Here is a 24,934-nt window from a genome sequence, read left to right as displayed (position 1 = left end):
GCTGCTTGAGCTACTACCTCTTAAGTGGAAGACAATGTAGGAGCTCCTGTCTTCAAAGTGGCCCAGTTCTGGCTTTGCAGTCACTGGGAAATGAACCAGCAGATGGAAGATAAGTTCTATTCTCTACCTTTCCCTTTCAAAATATATAATTTTTAAGGAAGTAATTCTGGCAGATGCAGGAGAGGCAGATGATAGTGTAGGAAAGGAATTCAGTTACCACTAACAGTAAGTTGACACATATATTTTAGGTTGTCATGGCAACTATTGGCTTACTGAAAATTTTCAGCCAGGGAACTAGTCAGAAAATCCCTTAGATGGTAAGATTAGATGAGTGAAGTAATGTTGTATATTTTTTTAAAGATGAATACACTGGTAAGTAATCCGGTATTACAAATGTCTATGTGGTTTGCTCATATAGCAAGTTACTAGATAAAACCCATCAGCCAGCTCCTTCCATCTCTCTGCAGCTCTGCACAGTCTACAGCTCCATCAACTGCAGACTGATCACCCAACATCTGAGATAAAGCACAGGAGGTAAGAAAAAGACAAGATAAAAATATTCCTAGAACAGTTGTATAGTCCTAGAAATCGAGAACCATGTAATCCAGTAGAGTAGCTACAAGCTGCAAATGCTAATAAGATGTAATCAAGTTGTTCAAGGTCTTTCAAAAGCTCAAGCGCCTCATGGGGCCAGTGGCTACCATGTGGGAACAGAGCATTCCCACTGGACAGCAATGCTCCAGAACTCTCTAAAGAACAGTAGCTTTCATTGGGTAATCAATGAATAATATCAAGTTGTGTGTCTTGTAGAAGAAATGGGAAAAGAGTAGAGCTCCTTGTGCTCCCTTCCCACCTATGAATATAATCAGTTTTAAAGGTATTAGACCTGTTGATTCTGAAACAGATACACTGTCAACAGTTCTGAGTAAATCTATAAAGAATGTCAAATTATAAAAGCTTACAAAATTTAAATTTCCAAATGTAAACTGTAGAACTTTGCAAAATCAATACTTATCAATTATTTTCTATACTGTGTTTTGCATTAAATGAAATTCATGCATTTAAGTTAAATGAAATTTCCATTAGTTTGATATAATACATGCTGAAGGCTCTGGTATAATCTATCACTAGACAAAGAGGAATTGTAAACATCTTCATAGCCAGATTTATTATAAAGTGACATGTATCAGTCTGGAGATTTATATGTTAATCACTCTTATAAATTTATTATATAAAATTAGATACCTGGTTTATTGAGTGTAATTCCAGTTGTGTACAGAAAATTGTCCACTTTTAGAAACTGCTGTAGAACTGTGAGATAGCCAGTAACATTGCTAATATGATGGTTATCAGGGAGTTTAATTAAGGCCTTTGAAAACTGAACACTTGGTTGTGATTTGGCATCTGAAAAAAAAAGGAAATATTAGCAAACAGAACAAATACATACTTAACAAAAGCACCACTGATCAGGATAATTTACTTGAAAATATGAAATTATAAATATTTCTAAGTGTTCTTAACATTTCTGCATGTACTTATTTTAACTTTTTAATTCAGAACTAGTAAGTCTGAAAGCTCCCTTTATTGAGCTCTCACAAGGCACCTTTGTAATAAAGACTGTTTAATGCTATCCAGAGTTCCTTCACCCTTTTCTGGGGTTGAAACTAAGGAAACCACACACCAACCATTCTATGCTCATTTAGTTCACATGGAGAAGCATTTTGATATCAGGAATAGAGCTGATGATGTGTAACAGATCCAATCAAAAAGTGGTCTTTTACCCAAATGATTTGTTCTACAACAGGACTGCCCCAAGCAGAGTCAATGAGATGCAAAGCAATAAAGTTTACTTGAAGCTCAGGAGGAAGGCATGTTCTACATCCACCTACCCTCCGGATTGTATGTGAGCAGGAATACATGTGGGATTTGTAACAACCATCTTACAAGGAAAACTGTGAGCTGATTAGAAATCAAACAACATTCAGAGAGTTGAGAAATTGAAAGAATAAAGGTTATTAATGGGGCACAGCACGATAGCGTAGTGGTTAAAGTCCTCGCCTTGCATGCACCAGGATCCTATATGGGCGCTGGTTCTAATCCTGGCAGCCCTGCTTCCATCCACCTCCCTGCCTGTGGCCTGGGAAAGCAGTTGAGGATGGCCCAAAGCTTTGGGACCCTGCACCTGCATGGGAGACCCGGAAGAGCTCCTGGCTCCTGCCTTCAGATTGGCTCAGCTCCAGCCGTTGCGGCCACTTGGAGAGTGAACCATCAGATGGAAGATCTTCCACTCTGTCTCTCCTCCTCTCTGTATATCTGCCTTTCTAATTAAAAACTTTTGGGAATCCCAGTGCCTATAAAACTGTATCGCATAGTACAATGTTATTAACAATAAAAAAAAATTTTTAAGTTATTAATGAACTCAACTGAAATCCTGATCAACAGATGTGTAAAGTTTTGGTATTATTCCAACATTTTAAAAATATTTGAAAAAGGAGTTAGCACTGTGACACAATATGTTAAACTGCTGCCTGAGATGCCATCTCAGATGCTCCATTTCCAATTCAGCTCCCTGCTGTTGTGTCCAGGAGAGCAGCAGCAGATGCCCCAAGTGCTTGGAACCAGGTCCTAATGCGGAAGCTCCTGGATGAAGCTTCAGGCTTCAGCCTGGCCCAAGCCGGGCCTTTGTAGCCATTTTTGAAGCAAACCAGCATAAAGAAAATGAAAAATAGAGAGGAAAAGACAAACAATTTAAAAACATTTGAAATAAATGCTTCATGTGGGCATACACTGGCTTAAGAGGGGTTTTTCAGAATCTTGCAATAAAAAGTGTGTTTGACAATGTATTCACCTACTTAGTTACCTGATGAGGAATACATCCTTATCATAAATCTTTCAAATTCTGATTACTCAATTTATAAATATTTCAATAACTCAATTGGCTGCCTTACCTTATCGAGAACTTAGTGGCAATACTAACAGTTCCAGCACCACATTTAATAATTTAGTATGGACTCAGATCATCAGACCTAAAATTTATCAGACATAGCAGCCTCTGCCTTGGATGTTAATAAAACCACTCATTTAGAAAAATCAGTTAAATTATCAGATGAAAATATCCATTTTTACAGAAGTATGTGACAAATGAGTAAAATTCACTTCCTATGAGAAGTTAGAAATAACCACCAAAGTTTATTTTTTTGTTTGTTCTGGCACCTTCTGACCACTCATAGGAACAATTTGCAATTTTAAAATACATAAAATTATATTGAACTGCCAAGCTTCTCATAATAGAATGATACAGCTAGCTGAACTTCTCTAGGGGTTTATATTCATTTCTCTTACTTTGACCATAAACCTGTGCACAACAGGCCTAACGTGTTTTCAGTATACAAACAAGCTCTTAATAAGACATTTTATGGAAGTGATGATATACCTTTCTGCAGAAAGGTTTCTCGTTAGATACATCCATCCTTGCTTGCATGGTCTTACCACAGAATCACTACATTAGGAAAAGAGGCAGGAAAAGCTAACTGAGAAGCTAAGAGGACTTGCAGACCTCTCATGAAGACCTCCCAAGGCATGGCCAGTCCTTTGAGATCAGGGAGTGCTCACCATTGCTGCACAGTAGCAAAGGAGTGATCCAAGACATGTGCACACTGATTCATGTGTGCATTTTGGCAAAATATGATTTTCCATAGGGTCTTAAGAGGACAATCAGAGGAAGGGATGTGCCAAAACAAAGAGGAACAGTGGAAAACCTGTTTTTGTTAAAGCCCCAGGAACCTCAGAAGTGCCTCTTTGCAGACATGTGGTTCCTATTTGTTTTCCATCCTTCCACAACTCTTGTCCAGACAGCAGTCTGCCGTAGAGCAGCAGAAGTCCGTCACCGTTCTACTATGGCATCCCAGGAGGAAGCCCTTCTCTAGCTTCACCAGTAAATCATTGCAAGATTAATCAGGCCATAGGTATTTCCTTTTATGTAATCACTACTCAGATACAACCAGGCTTCCGGCCACAACAGCTAGGGCTGGCCCAGGCTAACGCCAGGAGCTCAAGAACTCACGTCATCATCAGATGCTTTCCTAGATGCATTAACAGGGAACTGGGTCGGGATCATAAGCAGAGTAACCAGGACTCAAAGCCGGCACTCCATATGGGGGATTGCATGTTGCACCACAAAAGCTTCCCAGCAGTAAGTCTTTTGTTTCAGTGCTTTGGGAACAAATCAAATAGCTCGTGAAAGTGAACAAAATTTTCACAAACTGTTTTTACTCTTGCTATCTTCTTAGACCCAATGTGGTCTTAAGGATTTTCCTTCACCCATTACCCCATGATGCTTGAACAAAATCTAGCAATGTAAAAAAAAAAATTGCAAATTTTGTCATTTATCAAGATTTTATATAATGTGCAAAATGAGCCACAGAATTCTGGAACCTATCCTGAGCACAAATTATGGTTTTGGGAAGGTGAGGTAAAAATACCACCACCATTTTCATGGTTAGTAAGGCAAAGCTGGAAGGCTCAGCTAGAACCAGCACCAAAAACATTGTTTCCTGCATTGCTTTCCTTGGGAGGAATATGCAATCAAAGAGAACCATGTTCTGCAAGCAGTATTTATCTACTCAACCTCAGGCCTCTCCAGCCAGACTCCGAGATCAATGTAGGTGGTAAAAACGGAAGGACCCATGATTAGAGAGGCCAAAAGGGTCTCAGTGCTATACGCTGTCCTTTTCCCGAGTCTGCCTATCACTGAGATCCCAGCTAGAGATGGAATGTAAGAGGGGGACACACAGACACTCTTTTCAGTATTTCCTGGTCCACTGGGCATGAAGAGGGGTTGTGGAGGTCCACTCTGCTGTGAAGTGTAGCCTGTGATGCCCACATCCCATGTCGGAGTGCCTGAGTCAGTTCAATCCGATTCCAGCTTCCACGGCTTGCTAACGTGCACCCTGGTAGGCAACGAGAGGAGTCAAGGGCTTAGCCTCTTGTCACCCACGTGACTTCTGAGTTCCTGGTTTGATCTGACCCAGCTCTGCTTGTAGTAGGGATTTGGGATGTGAACAACCAGAAGGAAAATCTGTTTTTCTCTACACTTCAAATAAAAATACTTTCAAGTTCATATCTAGCAAAGAGATCAAAGGAAAGACTAATTCCTACTACTACATGTGAATTATTTGCATGACAGTAAGATTAAAAACTGGTTTCAATCAACTTGTATTCAATAATTAATGTTCAATTTAGATTTTTCTCTACTTATAATACATATTAGCTCAGTAATGAAAAAATACAGGGCCTAGCAGCTAAAGTCCTCACCTTGAACACACCAGGATCCCATATGGGCGCCGGTTCTAATCCCAGCAGGTCCACTTCCCATCCAGCTCCCTGCTTGTGGCCTGGAAAAACAGCCGAGGATGGCCCAAAGCCTTGGGACCCTGCACCCGCGTGGGAGACCTGGAGGAATTTCCTGGCTCCTGGCTCTAGATTGGCACAGCACCAGCCATTGCGGCCACTTGGGGAGTGAATCATTGGACGGAAGATCTTCCTCTCTATCTCTCCTCCTCTCTGTATATGTGACTTTGTAATAAAAAATAAATCTTATTAAAAAGAAGGAAAGAACTATGGGATAAGGGATAATCCTATAAAAATACAAAACAAAAGGTACAAAATACAAAATATAAATACAAAAATAAAAGGTACAGATGATATGGCTAGGATTTACCAGCCCAAGTGTTATGCTTTGCCAACTATCAACAATTACTTTTTACACATCCACCTGTATTTTATAAAGCTCTCTCCAAGATCTTTAGGATAAGTATTTAGTATTATTTAAGGCTTTTAATTCCAAAGTTAAAAAATACTGTACTTACCCGCTAGTTTTCCAGTGATTAAAACAGTGTCTTCAAATAGCCATATATTTGCTTGGCTTTGCGGGAACAGTGAAAGTGTGACTGATGAATATACTGTGAAATGAGCACAGTTAGTAAATGCAGGGAATAACTAGGACAATTCTCTTACAGCAAGCCCTAGGAGTTGGTAAAAACAAACTGCTTTTTAGGAGAAACAACCCAAATCAAGGGAAGGATGAATATGAGGGGATTTCAAAAATATTGAGTTACAAGATAATTATTTTGGTGAAAAAGTTGACATTTATGCAAAATAAAATTTTATGCAGAGTTTTCTCACAAAGGACTATTTCCATTAATTTTTAAAAGTACCTCACATAGGGCCCTGCGCAGTAGCCTAGCTGCTAAAGGCCTTGCTTTGCACTTGCTGGGATCCCATATGGGTGCCGGTTCTAATCCCGGCAGCCCTGCTTCCCATCCAGCTCCCTGCCTGTGGCCTAGGAAAGCAGCTGAGGATGGCCCAAAGCTTTGGGACCCTGCACCTGCAGCGGAGACCTCGAAGAGGTTCCTGGATTCAGATAGGCGCAGTTCCAGCCATTGCAGCTGCTTGGGGAGTGAAGCATCGATCAGAAGATCTCTTTCTCTCTTCCCTGTGTATCTAACTTTCCAATAAAAATAATTTTTTAAAAGTACCTCATAAGAAATAATGGAGAGAAAAAATATATTTATTTTACTAGTTTTTATTTCACAGAATAGTCTGTCCCAATGTGACTAATGATGTTCAATAAACAGATATAAACGATCAAGTTTAATGTTGGAGAACATGTAATCTTTTCTTTACATAACTGTTACTTGTTATTTATATCTGAGTGTTAAACTTATGGGTGCCATAATTCAAGGTTTTCTAGACAGACTATATCCACTCTAGCTTTTTTGCTTCCCATATAAGAGCACGAAGTTCTTTTGGGCATGATGTGGTTTCCCCAACTGACTCAGTTGGCAAAAGAAGAGTGAGCTTAACACAACACATGATGGCCAGGACGAGGCTGAGCCTGTTGATCAGAACAGGCACGTAAAGTAACTGGTGGGAGAGAAACAGCACTTGAAGGATTCCTGAATTTTGGGATTATTTGTAGATCGGAAGCAAGAAGGTGGGGCACAAAAGGATTTAATAATTGGAAATAAACCAAAGCAACTTACCTGTAAAATTTTGAGCTGTTACCCAAACCATGAGTTGAAATGTAAGTACTTAAAATGAATATAAATGGCATGGTATCTTTAAAACTCTAATGAGAAAAACATCTCTGCATGGAAAGACCCTTAATACCTTGAAATATTTCAAAAGGTTTTAAATAAAATAGAATACAAAAATATACAATGTTGAGAAGAATCTATTCTTTCCAAAGGAAAAGTTAATTGCTAAATGAGAATATAAATTCAATTTCAGAATATAGTAACATTTAGATTAACGGATACATTAAGTTGGAAAGAAAGTGGCAGGATCTTAACATGGTCCTCAGGATGATTGCTAACAGCGCATTATGTCCTCCTGGGATTTTCGCTCTCATAGTTAACTTATTATGACAGCCAGATAGCTTTTTAAGACAATGAAACCAAGGAAAATCCTTTTGATTCTCACTAAAATATTCAAGTTTCTTTTTACTTAGCAATTTTTTTCTAAATACAAAAGAAATAGTGTCAGCTAGAAAAAGTTGAGAGATTTAGAAAAGAATAAAAACAATGGTTTTCACAATATCACTCATTAAATATTTCAATTTAGATCTCCATTGATATTACCCATCATTCTTTAAAATACATAATACGATGATACTAATTATTTTTATCTTTCTACAAATAAGAGTCTATTGAGAAACAGTTATAACACTTTAAGGCCACATGTTACTTAAATGCTTCTGTAATATTACAGATTTAAGACTTACCATTTTACTCTTAAATAGATGAAATCAATATGCAGGTGCACAAATGTCTGTTCACATTATATTTGTCTCTATGAAAGATTACCATTAGTGGATGCCTAGCATTTACGAAGCTCAAGACTTTGATACGTGTACTTCAGCTGCTGCCTAGATAACATTGCCAATTTGAACTACCATCAGTAACATCTGAGAATTCCAATGCTTCTACACTTTAAAAAATCTTATTAAAACATAATTCCAAAGGCAATTACAAACATAAGATGTGGAAAAATCTTGCATCCATAGGTCCATTGCCCAAATGCTACAACACCTGGTGCTGGGCCAGACAAAAGCCAAGAGCCTGGAAATCCATCAAGATCTCTATGGTAGGTGGCAGGGGCCTAACCGTTTAGGCCATGCTTCATTAGTTGTTCAGGTGCATTTGCAAAGAGCTGAGTCAGAAGTGGAATAGCTTGCACTCCCACTGGCACTCACAGGGGATGCCAGCATCACAGATTGCAGCTTAACTTGCTACACCAAAATTCTGGCCTTAACATATCAATATTGTGGACAATTACTTATTAAAACCTTTTTAAAGGGGCCCAGCTCTATGGCTAGATAGGTTAATCTCCCTTGCAAGTTCTGGGATCACATATGGGAGCCAGTTTGTGTCCCAGCTGTTCCAATTCCTTTCCAGCTTCTTGCTTATGACTTGGGAGAGAAGCAGAGGATGGCCCAAGGCCTTGGGAGCCTGCTTCCACATGGGAGACCCAGAAGAAGCTCCTGGCGTAGGATTGGTTCAGCTCTGGCCGTTGCCATTTGGAGACTGAACCAGCAGATGAAAGATCTTTCTGTCTCTTATCCTCTCTTTGATATGCCTTTCCAATAAAAATAAATCTTTAAAAATTAAAAAATACCTTTTAAGGTGAAAAATCAAAGTGTGTATTTCCTCAGTATATAGTTCTTAGATTACTAATGAGACAAAGCATGCCATATTTCCTAATTTGAAATTCTTTTAACAAAAATTACTAGGCCACAATTATGTCCATTTACTTTTTTTAGGTAGGACAACTAGCATTTCCTTAATAATATATACATATATAATATTTTTATTTTAGAGGTGGCACCTGTATCTTTTTTTCATCCTCAGCTGCTGTTCTGACCTATAGGTAGTTTTTTTAATGGTTACAATTTGGTATTGTAACATATCTTGTTTATTTAATGGTTAAATATATCATACTAATTCAAAAATCAGGTATATCATCTTGCCAACTTACAAAAAAGATATACAGGGCAGTGTTGTGTTTTTAGCAAGTTCAGACACCACCTGAAATAACTAGTATACCATAGCTTAGTGCAGATTCAATTCCATGCTTCTCCATTCGGTCCAGTGCCCTGCTATTGTTCCTTGAAAAGTGGCAGGATGCAAGGAGACCACGGGAAATTGGAGTGCCTTCGGAGGCCGAGAACTCTGAGGTCACCCATTTCCATTTGGGTCTCACACCTGGGAGGGAAGAAGCCCATACCCCGCCTTGCAGGATCCAAGGTCATCTGAACGACAACCAGGAGCACTGAGCGGTCCGCAGAAACAAAACAGTAAACTTCCTTCAGGACTAGGGAGAGGAGCTTTCTCTGGTTCTTGCCTGGTTCTAATTTTGGGTCCCCACTCTCTCTCATAATGACCATCAGGATTGCTCCAGAAACCCCTCGAAACAAAGTAACAAATAAACAACAACAACAAAAAAAACCTAGAATAGATGGAGAACAGCGAGGAAAGCTTAGAAACAGGAAATGGGCAGGGGGGATGCACTTATAACTCACTGGGTGGGACGCAAAGATTGGTTGCTCCTCACTAGGGTATGGAGGATTTCTCTGCACACCCCTCCTAAAACTGTTCACCTAAACTGTTGACATATGTCTTGTTACAGTTATAGAGCTAGACTACCCGAAAAACAGCCAGGTTCTGCAAAATCAGGCTTCAACACTATGAACTGCCAAATACTAAAATTAAAATAGACATGAGACAGCTGAATAGTAATCTATAGCCATTTTAAGGTGTATAGAACCCAGCTGTATATAAACTAATAATTGTAATGTCAATGTAGAAGTGATAGGATGTGGTTCAGAACTTGTACTTTTTTTGTTGTTGTTTTCTCTCTCTCTCTTTGAACATGCTGGTTACACAATATCATGTCAACTAATTCTGGTACGATATAAATTGTTACTGATGTAATCTCGGGGCTTTCAATTGATTGGGATGATACTCTTTCAGCTGTACCTTCAGACCAGAGACTGTCTCCCCATGAAACTGCTGAACTTATCTGCACAATAAGATGCTGGACTCTATGTTTTATAGATGCTTGCAAGGAAAAAAAAATCTCAACTGAATTTGATCTGTGGTAATGAAACATGATGGAAGAATCCACCATGGGGGGGGAGTGGGTTTTGGGGAGGGGAGGGGGGAATCCCAGTGCCTGTAAAACTGTGTCTCATGATGCAATGTAATAAAAAAAAAAGTTAAAAAAAAATTACAATATGACATGGAAGAATATTAAATGCAGATTGCTAAGTAAAACAAGCCAATCTACAAAAAAAAAAAAAAAAAGAAAGAAAGAAATGTGGCAGGATGGCCCAAATGTTCAGGACCCACGAGAGAGAACTGAATAAAATTTCAAACTTCCAGCTTGAACCTCGCCCAGCCTTAATTGTCAGTGAATTTGGGAGTGAACCACTGGATGGAAGTTCTCATTCTCTGTTTCTCTGCCTTTTAAAAATATATATATATTTAAAAAACAACTCTATAGGACCTGGTATGATGAGTCAAGGGCTAAATTCTCACCTTGCAAGAGCCGGGATCACACCTGGGTGCTACTTCACATCCTAGCTGCTCCAGTTACATTTCAGCTCCCTGTTTATGGCCTGGGAAACCAGTGGAGGCTGGCCTAAAGCCTTGGGACCCTGCTGCCATGGGGAGATCTGCAAGAAGCTTCTGGCTCGTGGTTTCTGACCAGCTCAGCTCTGGCCACTGTGGCAATTTGGGGACTGAATCAGCAGATCTTTCCATTTCTCCTTCTCTCTGTAAATCTGATGTACCTTTGCAATAAAAATAAATCTTAAAAAAAAAAATAGGGCCTGGCACGGTGGCGCACAGTGGTTAAGGTCCTCGCCTTGCACGCCTGGGATCCCATATGGGCGCCGGTTCTAATCCCAGCAGCCCCGCTTCCCTTCCAGCTCCCTGCTTGTGGCCAGGGAAAGCAGTCGAGGACCGCCCAAAGCTTTGGGACCCTGCACCCACGTGGGAGACCCGGAAGATGCTCCTGGCTCCGGATCGGCATAGCATCGACCGTTGCGCTCACTTGGGGAGTGAATCATCAGACGGAAGATCTTCCTCTCTGTCTCTCCTCTCTGTATATCCACCTTTCCAATGAAAAAATAATAAAAATAAATCTTTAAAAAATAATAATAATAATAACTTGGGGGGCCTGGCACAATAGCCTAGTGGCTAAAGTCCTTGCTTTGCACCTGCCGGGATCCCCTCTGGGCATTGGTTCTAATTCCAGCTGCTCCATTTCCCATCCAGTTCCCTGCTTGTGGCCTAGGAAAAGCAACAGAGAATGGCCCAAAACCTTGGATCCCTGCACCCATGTGGGAAACCTGGAAGAAGCTCCTGGCTTCACATCAGCTCAGTTCTGGCCATGGAGGCCACTTGGCGCGTGAACTAACAGAAGATCTCTCTCGGTGCATCTCCTTTTCTCTGTAAATCTGACTTTTCAATAAATAAATAAAAATCTTTTTTAAAAAATAAGCAATCTGTTGTTTTCTCTCTCTCTCTCTTTGAACATGCTGGTTACACAATATCATGTCAACTAATTCCATTACGTTATAAATTGTTACTGATGTAATCTCAGGGCTTTCAATTGATTGGGATGATACTCTTTCAGCTGTACCTTCAGACCAGAGACTGTCTCCCCATGAAACTGCTGAACTTATCTGCACAATAAGATGCTGGACTCTATGTTTTGTAGATGCTTGCAAGGAAAAAAAATCTCAACTGAATTTGATCTGTGGTAAGGCAACAAGATGGAAGAATCCACCATGGGAGGGTGGGGGGAGCAGGTTTTGGGAAGGGGAGGGGGGAATCTCAGTGCCTGTAAAACTGTGTCTCATGATGCAATGTAATAAAAAAAAAAAAAAGAAAAAAGAAAAAAAAAAAGCAATCTTGAAAGAATTAAATTCCTTAGAAAATTCAGACTTCCCAAAATATGAGTTTTTCAGGTTTCCATAGTTTTATGTTCTTTTTATTTTTAGTATCCATTAGTCATATTTGACATTTGTAATTTTTCCACACAAAATTGATTTTGGGGGGTAGATTTTTCCTAAATATTTTTTTTTATTCATTCGTATTGTTCTAAGGGACATTTCTTTTCATTGGTTTTCCTAACTGCTTACCACTGCTGGCATGTGACAACATGTACTGACACACACCGGTGCTAACCGTAAGCAGTGACTGTTAGAAATCTGTTAAAGAGATTTTAAGACTGATGTTCTGTAGTTCTCCAGGAGTATGATCATATCAGGAATTAATACTTTTAAGCTTCCTGTTTAATAGAAACTTCTCTTTTTCCCTATTGCTCTTTTGTCCTGATGAAAGCATTTACCATGCAAAATAACAGGGACATTTATATCTACCTTATTTTAGAATCATATCTAACATTATATAATTAAGCATTACAGTCATAAGACACCATGTCTGGGATGTCTTCATTATTCAGGTTGTTAAATAAGTTTTTCCTAAATTAGGTGTCAATGATGAATTTATAAAATGAGCTTCAGAAAATTATCATCACAAAGTAACTATAATTTATTCTGTGAATATCATATACACAGGGTACTGGTGTGATGGTGCTTATCCTCCACCCTGGGTGCTGGCATCGTGTATGGGTGCCAGTTCTAATACCAGCTGCTCCTGCTTCCTATATAGCTACCTGTTTATGGCCTTGGAAAGCAGCAGAGAATGGCCCAAGGCCCTGGGACCCTGCACCCATACAGCAGATCTGAAAGAAGCCCCCAGCTACCAGCTTCAGATCAACTCAGCTCTAACACTGAAACCATTTGGGGAGTGAATCAAAGGATGGAAGAGTTCATCTATTTCTTCTTCTAGCTATAGAATTTGTCTTTCAAATAAAAATAAATCCTTAAATATATATATAATATATGTGTGTGTATATAACATATGTGTGTGTATATATGTTATATTTATGACATACAATCAAAGCTACCCTAGATTGAGTACATTTTTACAGTTCATCAAGTTTTAAAAAATTTTTGAGGTAGATTTACAGAAAGACAAGATCTTCTACCCCTTGGTTCACTCCCAATGGCCAGAGCTGAGCCAATCCAGAGCCAGGAGCTTCTTCCCAGACTTGAGCGAAACTTCACTGTTTTCCCAGGTGATGGAATGTGGAACAGCCAGGACACAAGTCAGCACCCATATGGGATGCCACCACCCAGGGTGGAGGATTAGCCTGATAAACCACCACACTGGCCCCAATCTTTAATCAAGTTTTATACCTAGAACAATAACTGTTGACTATGGTTTGTCATATGAAGACAACAGTCATTTATGTATGAAAAAATAATCATTTTATTGACTTTTAAGATTACTGCCAAATTTGGAGCCATTTAAAAAAAAGTTTTGTTTTTTGAAAGACAGATGAACAGAAAGAGTGAGAGATACTTCATTCATTAGTTCATTCCCCAAATGGAACGAACAGCTTGGGCCAGATTAACATTAGAAGCCTGGAATTTCATCCTGGTCCTCGCATGGACAGCAGGAGCCCAAGTACATGGGCTGTCTTTTGCTGCTTTCCCAAAGCACATTAACAGGAAGCTGGGCTGGACATGGAAGAGCCAGCCAGGCTCAAATCAGAGATCTGATGTGACACCAGTGTCACAGGCAGCAGCTTTATGTGCCATGCCACATCAGCCCCTGGTGTAGAGCGTCTTTACTTCTTTAAAGTTTTGGTGTATTTCTATTTATTTCCCTCATCTTAATTTAGATCAGCCAATAGATATTTTTAATCTCACAGACCTAGAAACTTACCTCTTCCTCATATTTTTAATATGTCAATTTAGTTTAATCTTCGATATTTTTAATATTTCATTTTTATGACTTTACATGGCTTTTCATTATTTTCTAACTTTATTCTATGTATAGTTGTACTTAATTTCTCTTTTGTGAACTCAAATACATAATGATTTCACCTCAAGCATAATACTCAGATTTTCTAGTTATGACTATTAAAGGTTTGTGTGAATACCTTTTATTCATTTTTCATCTTACTTATTCTCCTAAATTATCAATATAAAAATTTAACTGTTTCTAGTGTGAAAGCAAACAAAATATCTAAATCCTTACAAGAACCAACATATTTTTTTTTAAAGAATGATATCCTAATGTATCAATTATTCCAATCAGTCTGATTTGTGTTCTGGTATTCCTCCCAATATCCAATCAGTAACACTAATTTCTACCAATCCTCTCTAACAGGTCACACCTATCCTCTGTGCTTGTCATTCCCTTCCTGGCTAAAGGCTGAATTTACCATGTAAGAGAGCTGTCACAGCTTGCACATGAGGCTCCCTGAATCTATCTCAACCTTGCTGCTGGAATATTCATTACACAGTAGTGAATAAATCCAGTTTCCATAATGCCTACACTCACTGGACTCAACAATGTATCATAAGTGTCTCCTTATTTAGCACACAAATCCCAACTACGGGTCTAATCTAAGAACATCCTTTCATCATTTGATTCCACTATACCTGGCTATCCCGTTTCCTACCATTCCTTTTCTGTCAGTCTCCACACACCACCTGCAGCCAAGAGTTCCATGCAGAACTGAACTCCTAGGTATTTCTACTCCCAAATAAAGAGAGGACTCTTTATTCGGGAGTAAAAATGCCTGCTAATGCTCACCCCAGAAAACAATCAAATACATGGATCCTTACCACCCATGTGGGGACTCAAACCGAGTTCTAGGCACCTAGGCTTGGCTTTGCCCGGACAAAAGCTATTGCAGACATTTGGGTAATGAACCAGGAGATTGAAGATCTATTTCTGTCTTAAATACCATGAAAATAAATAAATAAATACATAAATCTGCAAAGGAAAAATGTCTTTATTATTGCTATGTCAGAATGTGTGTCTTCCTAAAATCTCTATGTGGAAATGCTTACATCCAAGGTAACAGTATCAGGCAGAGGGGCCTTTTGGGGGTGATCATGTCAAGAGGGCAGAGCACTCATGAATGGGATTTTTGTCCTTATGAACAGACCCAACAGAACTCATTAGCCTCTTCCACTATGTGAAAACCCAGGAGGAGGAATCTATCAACCATAAGGCAAGCTCTTGCCAGACATTAATCTGCTGCCACTAAGATTCTGCATTTTTCATCCTTCAGAACTTTGAAAAATAAATTTCTGTTGTTTATAAACTACCCACTTTGAGGCAGTCTAAGAAGCCCAAACATAATGTTCTTTTAAAATGCACTCTGCTCTGCATCCTTCTGAACATAACAAAGGGAAAAAAGAATCATTTCTGTGTAATGTGTACAAAACCCATCTATATGCTTACTTGGCATTCTTCCAGTCTTCCACGGTAGCGCAGTCAACACGTAACCATCTTTGTAAGCAATAATGGTTAAGCTGAGTCCTGACCTATAAGGTACTTTTATCAACACTGCTCCATTGTTTTTAGTTACTGTAGAATTTGTCTTCGTGTAGTTTACAAACACTTCTACAACTGCTTGACTCAGATACTGCCGGCTGATGATGTCATTCACTTGGACTTTCAGCATAAATACAGACACTGAAATGTAAAAAGGCCAGAAAAAAAAAAACAACATGTTAGATCCTAGAACACATGTCACTGTTTTAATAACTCGTTCAGCACATCTGAGTAACAATACAAAACTTGCTACACTTTGAAAATGCACATTTATGGATAAAGAGGTAATTAAAGGATGGCCTCAAACTCAAAAGGAAAAAATCTAACACTTAGATAAAAAAAAGATTAATGTGATGAGTTTCTAAACCATCTAACGCAAAAAGCAACGTGCAGCTGTACAGGACAGTAGCTGCTGTTCAGCTCAGAACAACTCCCCAGATACCCAGGCCCTAATCTCCAGGCCAAGGTGCTGTGAGCCTCTGGCACTGAGTGAGCCACACAGACTTTACCAGGACTTCAAAAAGTGATATGGTACACAGAAGCTAGTGGTTGCTATGGTTGTGTTATTTTAGAAAGTCTAGGAGATGCTATCCACTATGCTTTCCAGAATTTCCCAGACATCTCTCCCTCTTGAAGCTGGGTGGTATATGCAAAATGCATCGTGATCCTTTCCATAAGGTCCCTTTATTTAACTGAAAATAGAATCAGTTTCTGTTCCTTGCTCCTAAACCAAGTAGCTTAAATGACATAGTAAGCATGGGCTATTTTACTTAATAGAGCATTGCATCATTTATAAGAGAAGGTGTAGAAAGGGAAGGTAATTTTACAATATGATAAATCTATTTTATTTAATACAGCAAAGTGATAAAGGGAAAGAATGTTAAAATATGAGAAACCATATTAGAGAGGGACTGGGCAAAACTGAAAGATGGGGAAATGGGATTTCCTAGTAAAATCTGACCACTGGCTTCACAAACTAATGACACCTGCAACAGCTCTTCAGTGGTCTATTCATCCAGATGCAATTAGCAATGTTTTTCAATTCATCTGCTCCAAACATCAATTTCAGAAATTCTGAGAACCCTTGGATTTACAGACAAATCCCAGCGTGATAAGATCTGAAGCTAAATTCTCACACACACCTACATATCCCATCTGTTTCACCCTTGTAAAAGTACACTTGCCAAAATAAGACACAGTAAAGTCTCTTCACATTCTGAAGCTGAGCTTGATTCACGAAATATCTTATGAGACATTTTCTAATCCAGAATGGACAATTTTATTTTTTCACATGTAATAATTTTAATTTAGATATGATGCAAATGAACACCATATTGAGAAAAAAAAAATTTTAAGGCCAAATCTGAGTTATCAGAAATCACATTTTTCCTGTCTCCTTATCCAATGAGATCCACTAAATTTATACCTTAAAGTACTTAATAGATTGCACACAATGTGAATTTCATCAACAGGGTCCAATGCAGCACAATGTGAGGAATACTAACAAACTGTTGTCTTACAATCACTTCATCTCTGATCCCAATTTTGTATACCGAGATTTTAAAATATAATACACATATAACTATATATACATATATGCTTGCTTGTGTAATATTCCAATGCTGCAAACTTTACACTTGAATAGGTTAAAACTGTTCAATTTTCTCTTAAACTTGCAAGACATAATTTTGAGGCAAGGAAATCAAGGCTGAAATTTCACAGCTAATAAGCTCCTTAAGTCTCACACCTCATTGCATGCGCTCATTGAAATGCTGTATGGATTCGTTTCCATCAACTTCCCAGCTCGCTTATTTTCTCCCAGCTATTGCTGAGAAGAAACTGTTCATCTGCTGACTCCCTGAGCCTCTTGCACCTCTGGGAACCTGTTGTCTCTCTCACCCCTGCATAAGGCAGGGGGAAGCAGAATTAAGAACAAATACACATCTGGCTGAAGAGTCTGCAAAGCAACTGAAGAGGCAAGAACTAGTCTTTTCCCTCCAAAAGAGGAAAAGTTAGAGTGCTATCTACTCGTGACTTGCACAAGAGGCTCTGTCTTCTGCAGTGTCGTCTTCTAACCAGGCAAATGACACTGGCAGCCAAAAGCAATGCACATCCACAACAACCCACCTACTCGTCCCTGCCTACCACAGAACATGCTGGCATTTAGACTGGGCAGATGCCTCGATTAAATATGTGGTTTTCAACCAGAAGTTCATGCATCTCCATACTCTACCTACACTTTGCATTGTATTTTTCAGTTTTCTATGAACGTATTATTTTCCCTGGCACTTAATTACAACCATTATGTCTTGTCCACATAATCTTCTTTTCAGTATGTCACCATGAGTTTAAAAATGGCTCTATACCATATGATTTCAGCTACACCCTCAGAAAACATATAATTTAAGTGTCGAGAAAAACAAGTAAAAATTAAATAGATATCAACGAGCAACGTCCTGGGACTGCTGGTTATTATGTATCACATGATTCGAAGAAGCAATGTTAAGCAGACAAAACATTAAATCTCAAAAAAAATAAACAGATATATTTCAAACAATTATGGTTTCATTATAGCTTATAGATAAGTAAATCAAAGTCCAGAAAGGATTGAAATACTGCTAATTATATATGTGGGATCGACCAATAAAAGTCCAATCTCATGTCTCCTCAAGAAACACTGACACCGTTATTTTATGTCGTTACCACTGTGCTTCTAATTGTGCATTCCAGAAAACTAGTTCATTTTCACATTTCTCCACCGCAAACTAAGCTTACTTCCTTTCCCTTATGCTGCTAGCACCCACAATTTAATACACTATAACTTTGTTTCTTCTATAGTATCATAATGCCAAAAAAAAAAACCACATATAAATATATCACAGGCCAAACTTTTTCCATCTAAATGATTTCACCAAGATTTAAAACACCTGATTAATATATTCTGATGAAAACCACAAATAAATGAAGACCACAAAACAACGGTGAAGCAATGATTGGAAGCAATTAGAAATGTTCACTTTTGTTCCTTGAATGATTAAACAGTCTTGTTCTAGGCAGGCCCTGGAAACATTAGCATTCAAAGAATATAATCTCGCCTTGAAGATGTTTGCTCTGACGAGAAACATGAAAACATATCCTGAAGAATGTAATACTACCAGAACAAAACAATACTGATACAGATGAAAGAACTTTCTACAGTATCTAACATAAGCTGTGACATGCGAAAATTCAGAACATGTGTAACTCAAACTGAACCCCCAAACAATTCCTGTAACACAGGTACTAAATGCTGTCAGCCGCCCCCCTCTTAACTCACTGGGTTGACAGGTCGTACAGTTGGCCCTAAAAGTTTCCAGTCATCAGACCATGAGGTCATTTGCTTCTCCATTAGATAAACACCTCAGCAGCCAGTATGGACTCAAGGGGTTTTGTCCAGGCTAGTAAGTGACTATCACCTGCATGTAGAACAAAGGCTGACCGAAACCCATTTGACCATCACAGCAACCAAGTGATGTGCAGGTAGCTCACGAAGAGCAATTTGTTGATGCTCCAGGACCAGACTATTGGCTTCCTGCTCACCCACGTCTTACAGGGCACACTGTCTTGTTCCCTACCTTAGGTTCTTTTGCATGCAGAGCAAGGCAACCTTTTCCATTTTGCCAGATCAGCATCAACTTTCTTCTAGTCTCCTTTAAAACTTCAAACCACTCAGCTGGCAAAAGGCCCTCAAGTCTAAGAAATCTAAACCCTCATCTATCAACATATTAAACTTTCTCTTCTCTTTTTTCCTTTACCCTCAAACCTAGTCCTCATTTTTTTTTATTCAATGCCAAGAACAGGGGCCAAGTTTTAAATATCATAACTTTACCCATCCACACCTTACATATGTATACAGTATGTAATTTGAGTCAGTTCCCACTATCATTTTTCAACAATAGAAATGTTGACATTTTTGTTCAGAAATCCTAAGAGTCAGTTCATGCATTAATATATTCTGTTTTCCAAAATCTGAATTCTGATATATTCTCATGAAGATTTCATAGTAAAAACCCCAAAGATGCCAATAGTCTTTTACTTATGATCTAAAGCACATTTTACTAGGTGCTTCTAGTGTACTATTAACATACTATTATTAACATACTGTTTTATATAAAATTTTCAGTCACAGAGATATAACAATCTTGGTTTCACGAAGCAGAGTTTCAGTTCATTCCCTTTGTTTAGCCAGGTATTAAAACTCTCTGAAATTTAACTAGCAGCTTCTTTTCCAGGCCTATTTTCCCCTAATCATACCATAAGGACTGGCAAATTATAGCTTACAGGCCAACTCTGACCCACTGCCTGATTTTTGTCAAGTTTCACTGAAACACAGCCAGGCTCATTCACTTGTGTATTTTCTATCCCCATTTTTGCTACAATAGCAAGGTGGATTGTTGGTTGAGAGGCCATAGGGCCTACAAAGAGTAAGATACTTGCTATGCAGCACATCACAGAAAAGGCCTCCTGAACTCTAAACTGTCATACAAATGAGTCACTAATAATTATTGAGGACTAAACCAATTTCTGATTACAATTTTTTTCATTTTTTCCTCATCTCTACCTATCAAACTCCTAATCCACCCTTCAAAGTTTAAAACAAATGCCCTGTTTCAAACAAATCTGCTCTTAGCCCAACTAGATGGGACCTGCTCTCCTAACGGCATTTGACATTCATGGTGTGTGTTTTACTTTCCTGTACATTTGTCTTCTCAGCAGCCAATTCTGTTTCAAGCTCCTTGGTTCTTACAACAGCACAGGTAAAGGTTAGCATGTGAATATTTGCTGAATGGACGAGGATAAGAAGAAGGAGTGGGAAGAAGAGACAGAGTTGGATGGAGAGGATACAACTCATCCAGAAGTGACGGAGCTCTGGCCAAAGAATGATGAGAAGATTTCTCCAAAGGCCAGTTAACATTAAAGCCAGCTTTCCTGACCCAGTACTGAATAGAAGTTTTAGAGTGAATCACCTACATGCCAGCAAAAAACATTTTACATTGCTATAACAAACACAACAAATGTGTGTTTTTCCTTTTGGGAATTAACATAACACCTTCCTTCTTTCTTGTAAAAACGCTTAACTAGGAAATTCTGATAAAAAATGCATAAATGCTTGCTAAATAAACGTAAGGCAAATATACCACAAAGATGAACACTTTTGCTTTTACTATTACAAAATACCAATGAAGTGGTTTTGCAAGTCTTCCTCTGAGACTGTTAGCACAATTTCTGTTTTTCAATTTAATACAATACTTGATTTAATAGGACTCAAATGTGAACCTTAAAAAAAAAAAAGAGCCCAGGACAACAGGCACTTTGAAAGGACGGCTTTGTTATTATCCATTTCTGCAAAGCAGAGTGGAAGACACTTCAACAGCCTCATCTTTAGAGCATTTCCAATACAGACACACAAGCTCCTTTTGAAGGAATACTGGACACCAATTAGGAGAGGGAAAAGCCTCAGTAGAATAGAAAAGCTTTCTCGTCACTATGAAAGTCCCAGATTGGATCCAAAATGTCTGTTGACTTTAGGATTTAAAAGAAAAAAAAAAAGCATGCCATGCCAGAGCACGAATTTATTAGCAGTAAATACTCATCACAAAGGAAATGTTAAACCTACGACAACATTAGAGACAGAATAAAGTGTTGATCTCCAAAGGTGGGAAATGTAATGAGGCGAAGAAAATGTGAATTTTCACCAAAACTAACGGAATAGGTAACGTAAGAAAAGTCTTTGTAGGGCCCGGCGCAGTGGCGCAAGTGGTTAAAGGTCCTCGTCTTGCACGCCCGGGATCCCATATGGGCGCCAGTTCTAATCCCAGCAGCCCCGCTTCCCTTCCAGCTCCCTGCCTGTGGCCAGGGAAAGCAGTCGAGGACAGCCCAGGGCTTTGGGAACCTGCACCCGTGTGGGAGACCCGGAGGAGGCTCCTGGCTTCAGATCGGCATAGTATCGGCCCGTTGTGCTCACTTGGGGAGTGAATCATCGGACGGAAGATCTTCCTCTCTGTCTCTCCTCCTCTCTGTATATCTGCCTTTCCAATAAAAACATAATAAAAATAAATCTTTAAAAAAAAAAAAGAAAAGTCTTTATAACTTGAGAGCTAGCACATAACAGATGACTAAGTGACAGACAAATGACAGGGTTGAGACGTTAGGATTTGGGCTCAGCTCCTTCCTGCCAACTTCTATGGAAGTACATAAATCTGACAAGCTCCTGAAACATACAAGCACTACATAGATATTTACCACCCTGACTTTTTTATTTTCAGTTTTTCATCTTGCCTTGGAACCACTCATTTACTCACCACTCAAAAATGCTTTCAGCAAATATTAGCGAAGGCCTAGATGTGGAGTGACAGAAGAGCCTAGAACTCAGGGTGCGCTCGTGAAAGATCGCTTTTTTCTTTTTTTAATTTTCTGCTTGTGTCAGTTTTGGCCACTTGTTTTCAAAAATTGCCAGAGACTGCATTGCTTTATTGATAGTGAATTGTAATTGGTAAATTCTATCCTAGTTCTAATTATTCCTTCATTCTATTTAATTTTAAGTTAGGTTTGTCTTTGAGTGACCAGATGTTATAAAACACTAGCTTTTTTTGTTTGTTTATTTATTTTATAATAATCTTACTTATTGATTAGGGTACAAGGATCAAGGGCCACAGGAAAGTAGGTAATACCATTGTTTCCACACTAATATTATCAGGTTTTTTTTCCCCCTGTATCTGCGGTTAGGGGAGAAACAAAGGAAAAAGCCCCACCCAGCCTCCCACCCATCCCCAGTCCCCAATGTGAGGCAAGCTCCGAGGGTCCTGCTCAACTAGTTCAACAGGTCTGAATTGCTGCCAATCTCGCCATTCCAATCGCGATGAAACCTATTCAGAATCCACTGTCTGACATAGTTTCTTCATGGTTGGGGTTCTGAGATCAGCAGTTCAGTTGGAGGAATCTCCAAAGAAACTTCATCTGAGATGATCCCAAACCTGATTCTTGTGTGTGCTTGCCAGTACAGGGTCCGGCAGCATCCGTTGCCCCAATCAGCTTATGCTGGGTCAGTTCTGTCTCCAGCCCTGGCTTTCACATGAACTGATGGGTGTTATAGTCCAACTCGATCCTACCTATTTCATACTCTTCCTCACGCAAACCAGTGCGAGCTGCAACCTAGTTGGGGTGACTTCCCATAATCCCACCAGGCCTGCCCCCTACCCTGGTTCCCATGCATGCCAGCATGTACTGCAGTCTTGTTCAGTCTGTTCCATATCGCATTTAGCTCTGGTACATGTTAATGGGCACTGAAGCCTAGTTCAACCCAACCAACTTACTTTCCAGCCCACACACATACTGGCAGGTGCCTTTCCGTCTAGCCACCCCTGCCCCTGTCCTGGTTTTTCTGATCTCCACTGGGAGTGGTAACCCCAGAAAGAGGTGCCCACTATGTCCCTATTAGGCCACTTCCGGATTATGCACTCTCCAGGAGGTTCTGGCATTTAACTTAACGAAATTAGCCTCCAGTGCCAGCCTCTACCATCTGATGCTCCGGCAGAGCCCAACCAACCCTCACCCCTCTAACTTTTGCTTGCACCAGTCGGAACAGTCAGCCCAACCTGGCCCTTCCCTAACCTAGCTCACATGAGGCCCACAGGTGTTGCAGCCCTGCCTGGTCTGGTCTGCCACCATCCCAACTCATGCTCTCCGGTGGGAGTGGTTGTCCAGCACAGAAGCCCACATTCCCTGCTTTGCCTCCCTCCACCCCTCCAGTTCTCATGTGTGCTGTTTGGGCGCTGCAACCACGTCTGGTATGGCTCAACTTTCCTCACTGGCATTCCTTAATGTGCACTGGTATGTGTTACAACCAAAGCTGGCTTACCCACACTCTATGCTGGTGCTCGGATTCATCAGTGGTTGATGTGAATGGGTTCAGCCTGGTCAGCCCCTCACCTATGCCAAATGTTTGCTGGTTTGTATCTTCCTCTGGCCTGGTCTGGGTTGCTCCATATCATGGTTCTTGCACTAACCTGTAGGGGCTGTGTTTCAACAGAGGAGTTTCCCAAGCTCCTCCTTCAGAACCTCTCCCTATGCCAGGTCTTGTGCAAACTGGTGGTTCCATGGGCCAGCCCTCATTGCTGGCCTTCAATCCATTCCAGTTCTTACTGTTGGATGTTTCAGTCCAGCCAAGGCTTGCCCATACCCAGACACTGTTCACACATGGTTCAGTAGGGGCAGAGACCTAGCCTAGTCCATCCTACATCTACCCAAGTTCTGCAGAGCACCAGATGGTGCTGGCATCTAGACCAGCTTGGTGTGTCCAGCCTCAGTCCACATTTGTGCCAAGGGAGATTGCAACCATCTTCAGACCAGAACACAGCTCCCACTCCAGCTCCCGCACCCTCCCATGGGAATCCCAACCCAGCAAGGGGGTACTCTCACAGCTCCCCAGCTGAGTCTATTCCCAGCCTTAGATTGTATGCATGCCAATGGTTTCTCTGACCCAGCTGACTCAGCCCCTCACCTGTCAGCCTTTGCCTTTGATGCTGTTGCCTAGTATCCCTGTCTCATGCAGACCAGTTAGGGAAAGAGCCTAGGTCGAAATGGCATGTGCTCCATCCTGATTTCTATTCTTTTTGTGAGTTTGCTTGGCCCTGCCTGGTCTGCCCCCTTCCAGTTGAAGCTTGGCCCACCCCACATCCTATTTTAGGATGCACCTTCAGGTGGTACTATGACCTGCCCAGATTTCCATCGGTTCCTTTACCCTTAAGTGATGCCTAGCTTAGCCCGTAGGCATCCCAGCTTGCAAGTTAACCTGTGGGACTTGTATTTCCACAGGGTTGGGCCCACACTTCCCCCATTGAATTTACCCCCAGACCAATTTCTCTCACGTGCTGGTTAGTGTCTTGACCCTGCCAAATGTGACCAGTCCATTATTCCACCACCCAGTCAAGTAATGGTACCTAGCCCTGCTAGACAGGCCCCCATCCATAGCTTTGGTATGGACTGTTGTGTGGCAGTTGGTGATGCGCTATACCAACAGCCCATCTCAGGATTCCTAATTGGGCTGGTGAATCAGTCTGGCCCAAATAGATCTGATGGACACTCCCTCCAAACCATCAGGTCTCTGTCCCCATGCTTGCCCGAAATCTTCATGACCCTGTTATTGGGAGTCACCCAGAATTCATCTCTCACCTACACTAAAACTAGCCTTTTTAATGGGTGTCCCAAGGTAGCAATTACATATCCTAAAAACCCCAGAGTCCACCTCCAGGTGGCCAGCAGGCAGAGCCTGGCACCACTTGGTGCACTAGCTGCCCAAAGCCAAGGACTCAGTCACTGCCAAAAGGCAGTAACTTTGACCTGAGTCCCCAGCACTGGGTCAGCCTGGTTGGGGCACCTCCCCCACAGCTGCCACCCTGCAGGGAGCT

The 24,934-nt window shown here is 40.3% G+C and overlaps 1 protein-coding gene across 1 annotated transcript in view; it reads right to left on the bottom strand.

Moving 5' to 3' along the window:
- FAM171B (family with sequence similarity 171 member B) overlaps positions 1–24,934 on the bottom strand; it is a 70,308-nt gene that overhangs the window by 8,847 nt on the left and 36,527 nt on the right. Inside the window, exons 2-4 of the mRNA XM_040972144.1 lie at positions 15,396–15,629; positions 5,868–5,960; positions 1,246–1,404 (exon numbers count right to left, since the gene is read on the bottom strand). Coding sequence (XP_040828078.1) covers positions 1,246–1,404; positions 5,868–5,960; positions 15,396–15,629 — 486 coding nt within the window. The remainder of the gene's footprint in view (positions 1–1,245; positions 1,405–5,867; positions 5,961–15,395; positions 15,630–24,934) is intronic.

Source organism: Ochotona curzoniae, unplaced genomic scaffold, assembly GCF_017591425.1.
Source record: "Ochotona curzoniae isolate NIBS_2020 unplaced genomic scaffold, NIBS_Ocur_1.0 contig_2210, whole genome shotgun sequence".
NCBI lineage: Eukaryota > Metazoa > Chordata > Mammalia > Lagomorpha > Ochotonidae > Ochotona > Ochotona curzoniae.
Note: the sequence above shows the minus strand (reverse complement) of the source record. Positions and strands in the feature narration are given on the sequence as shown.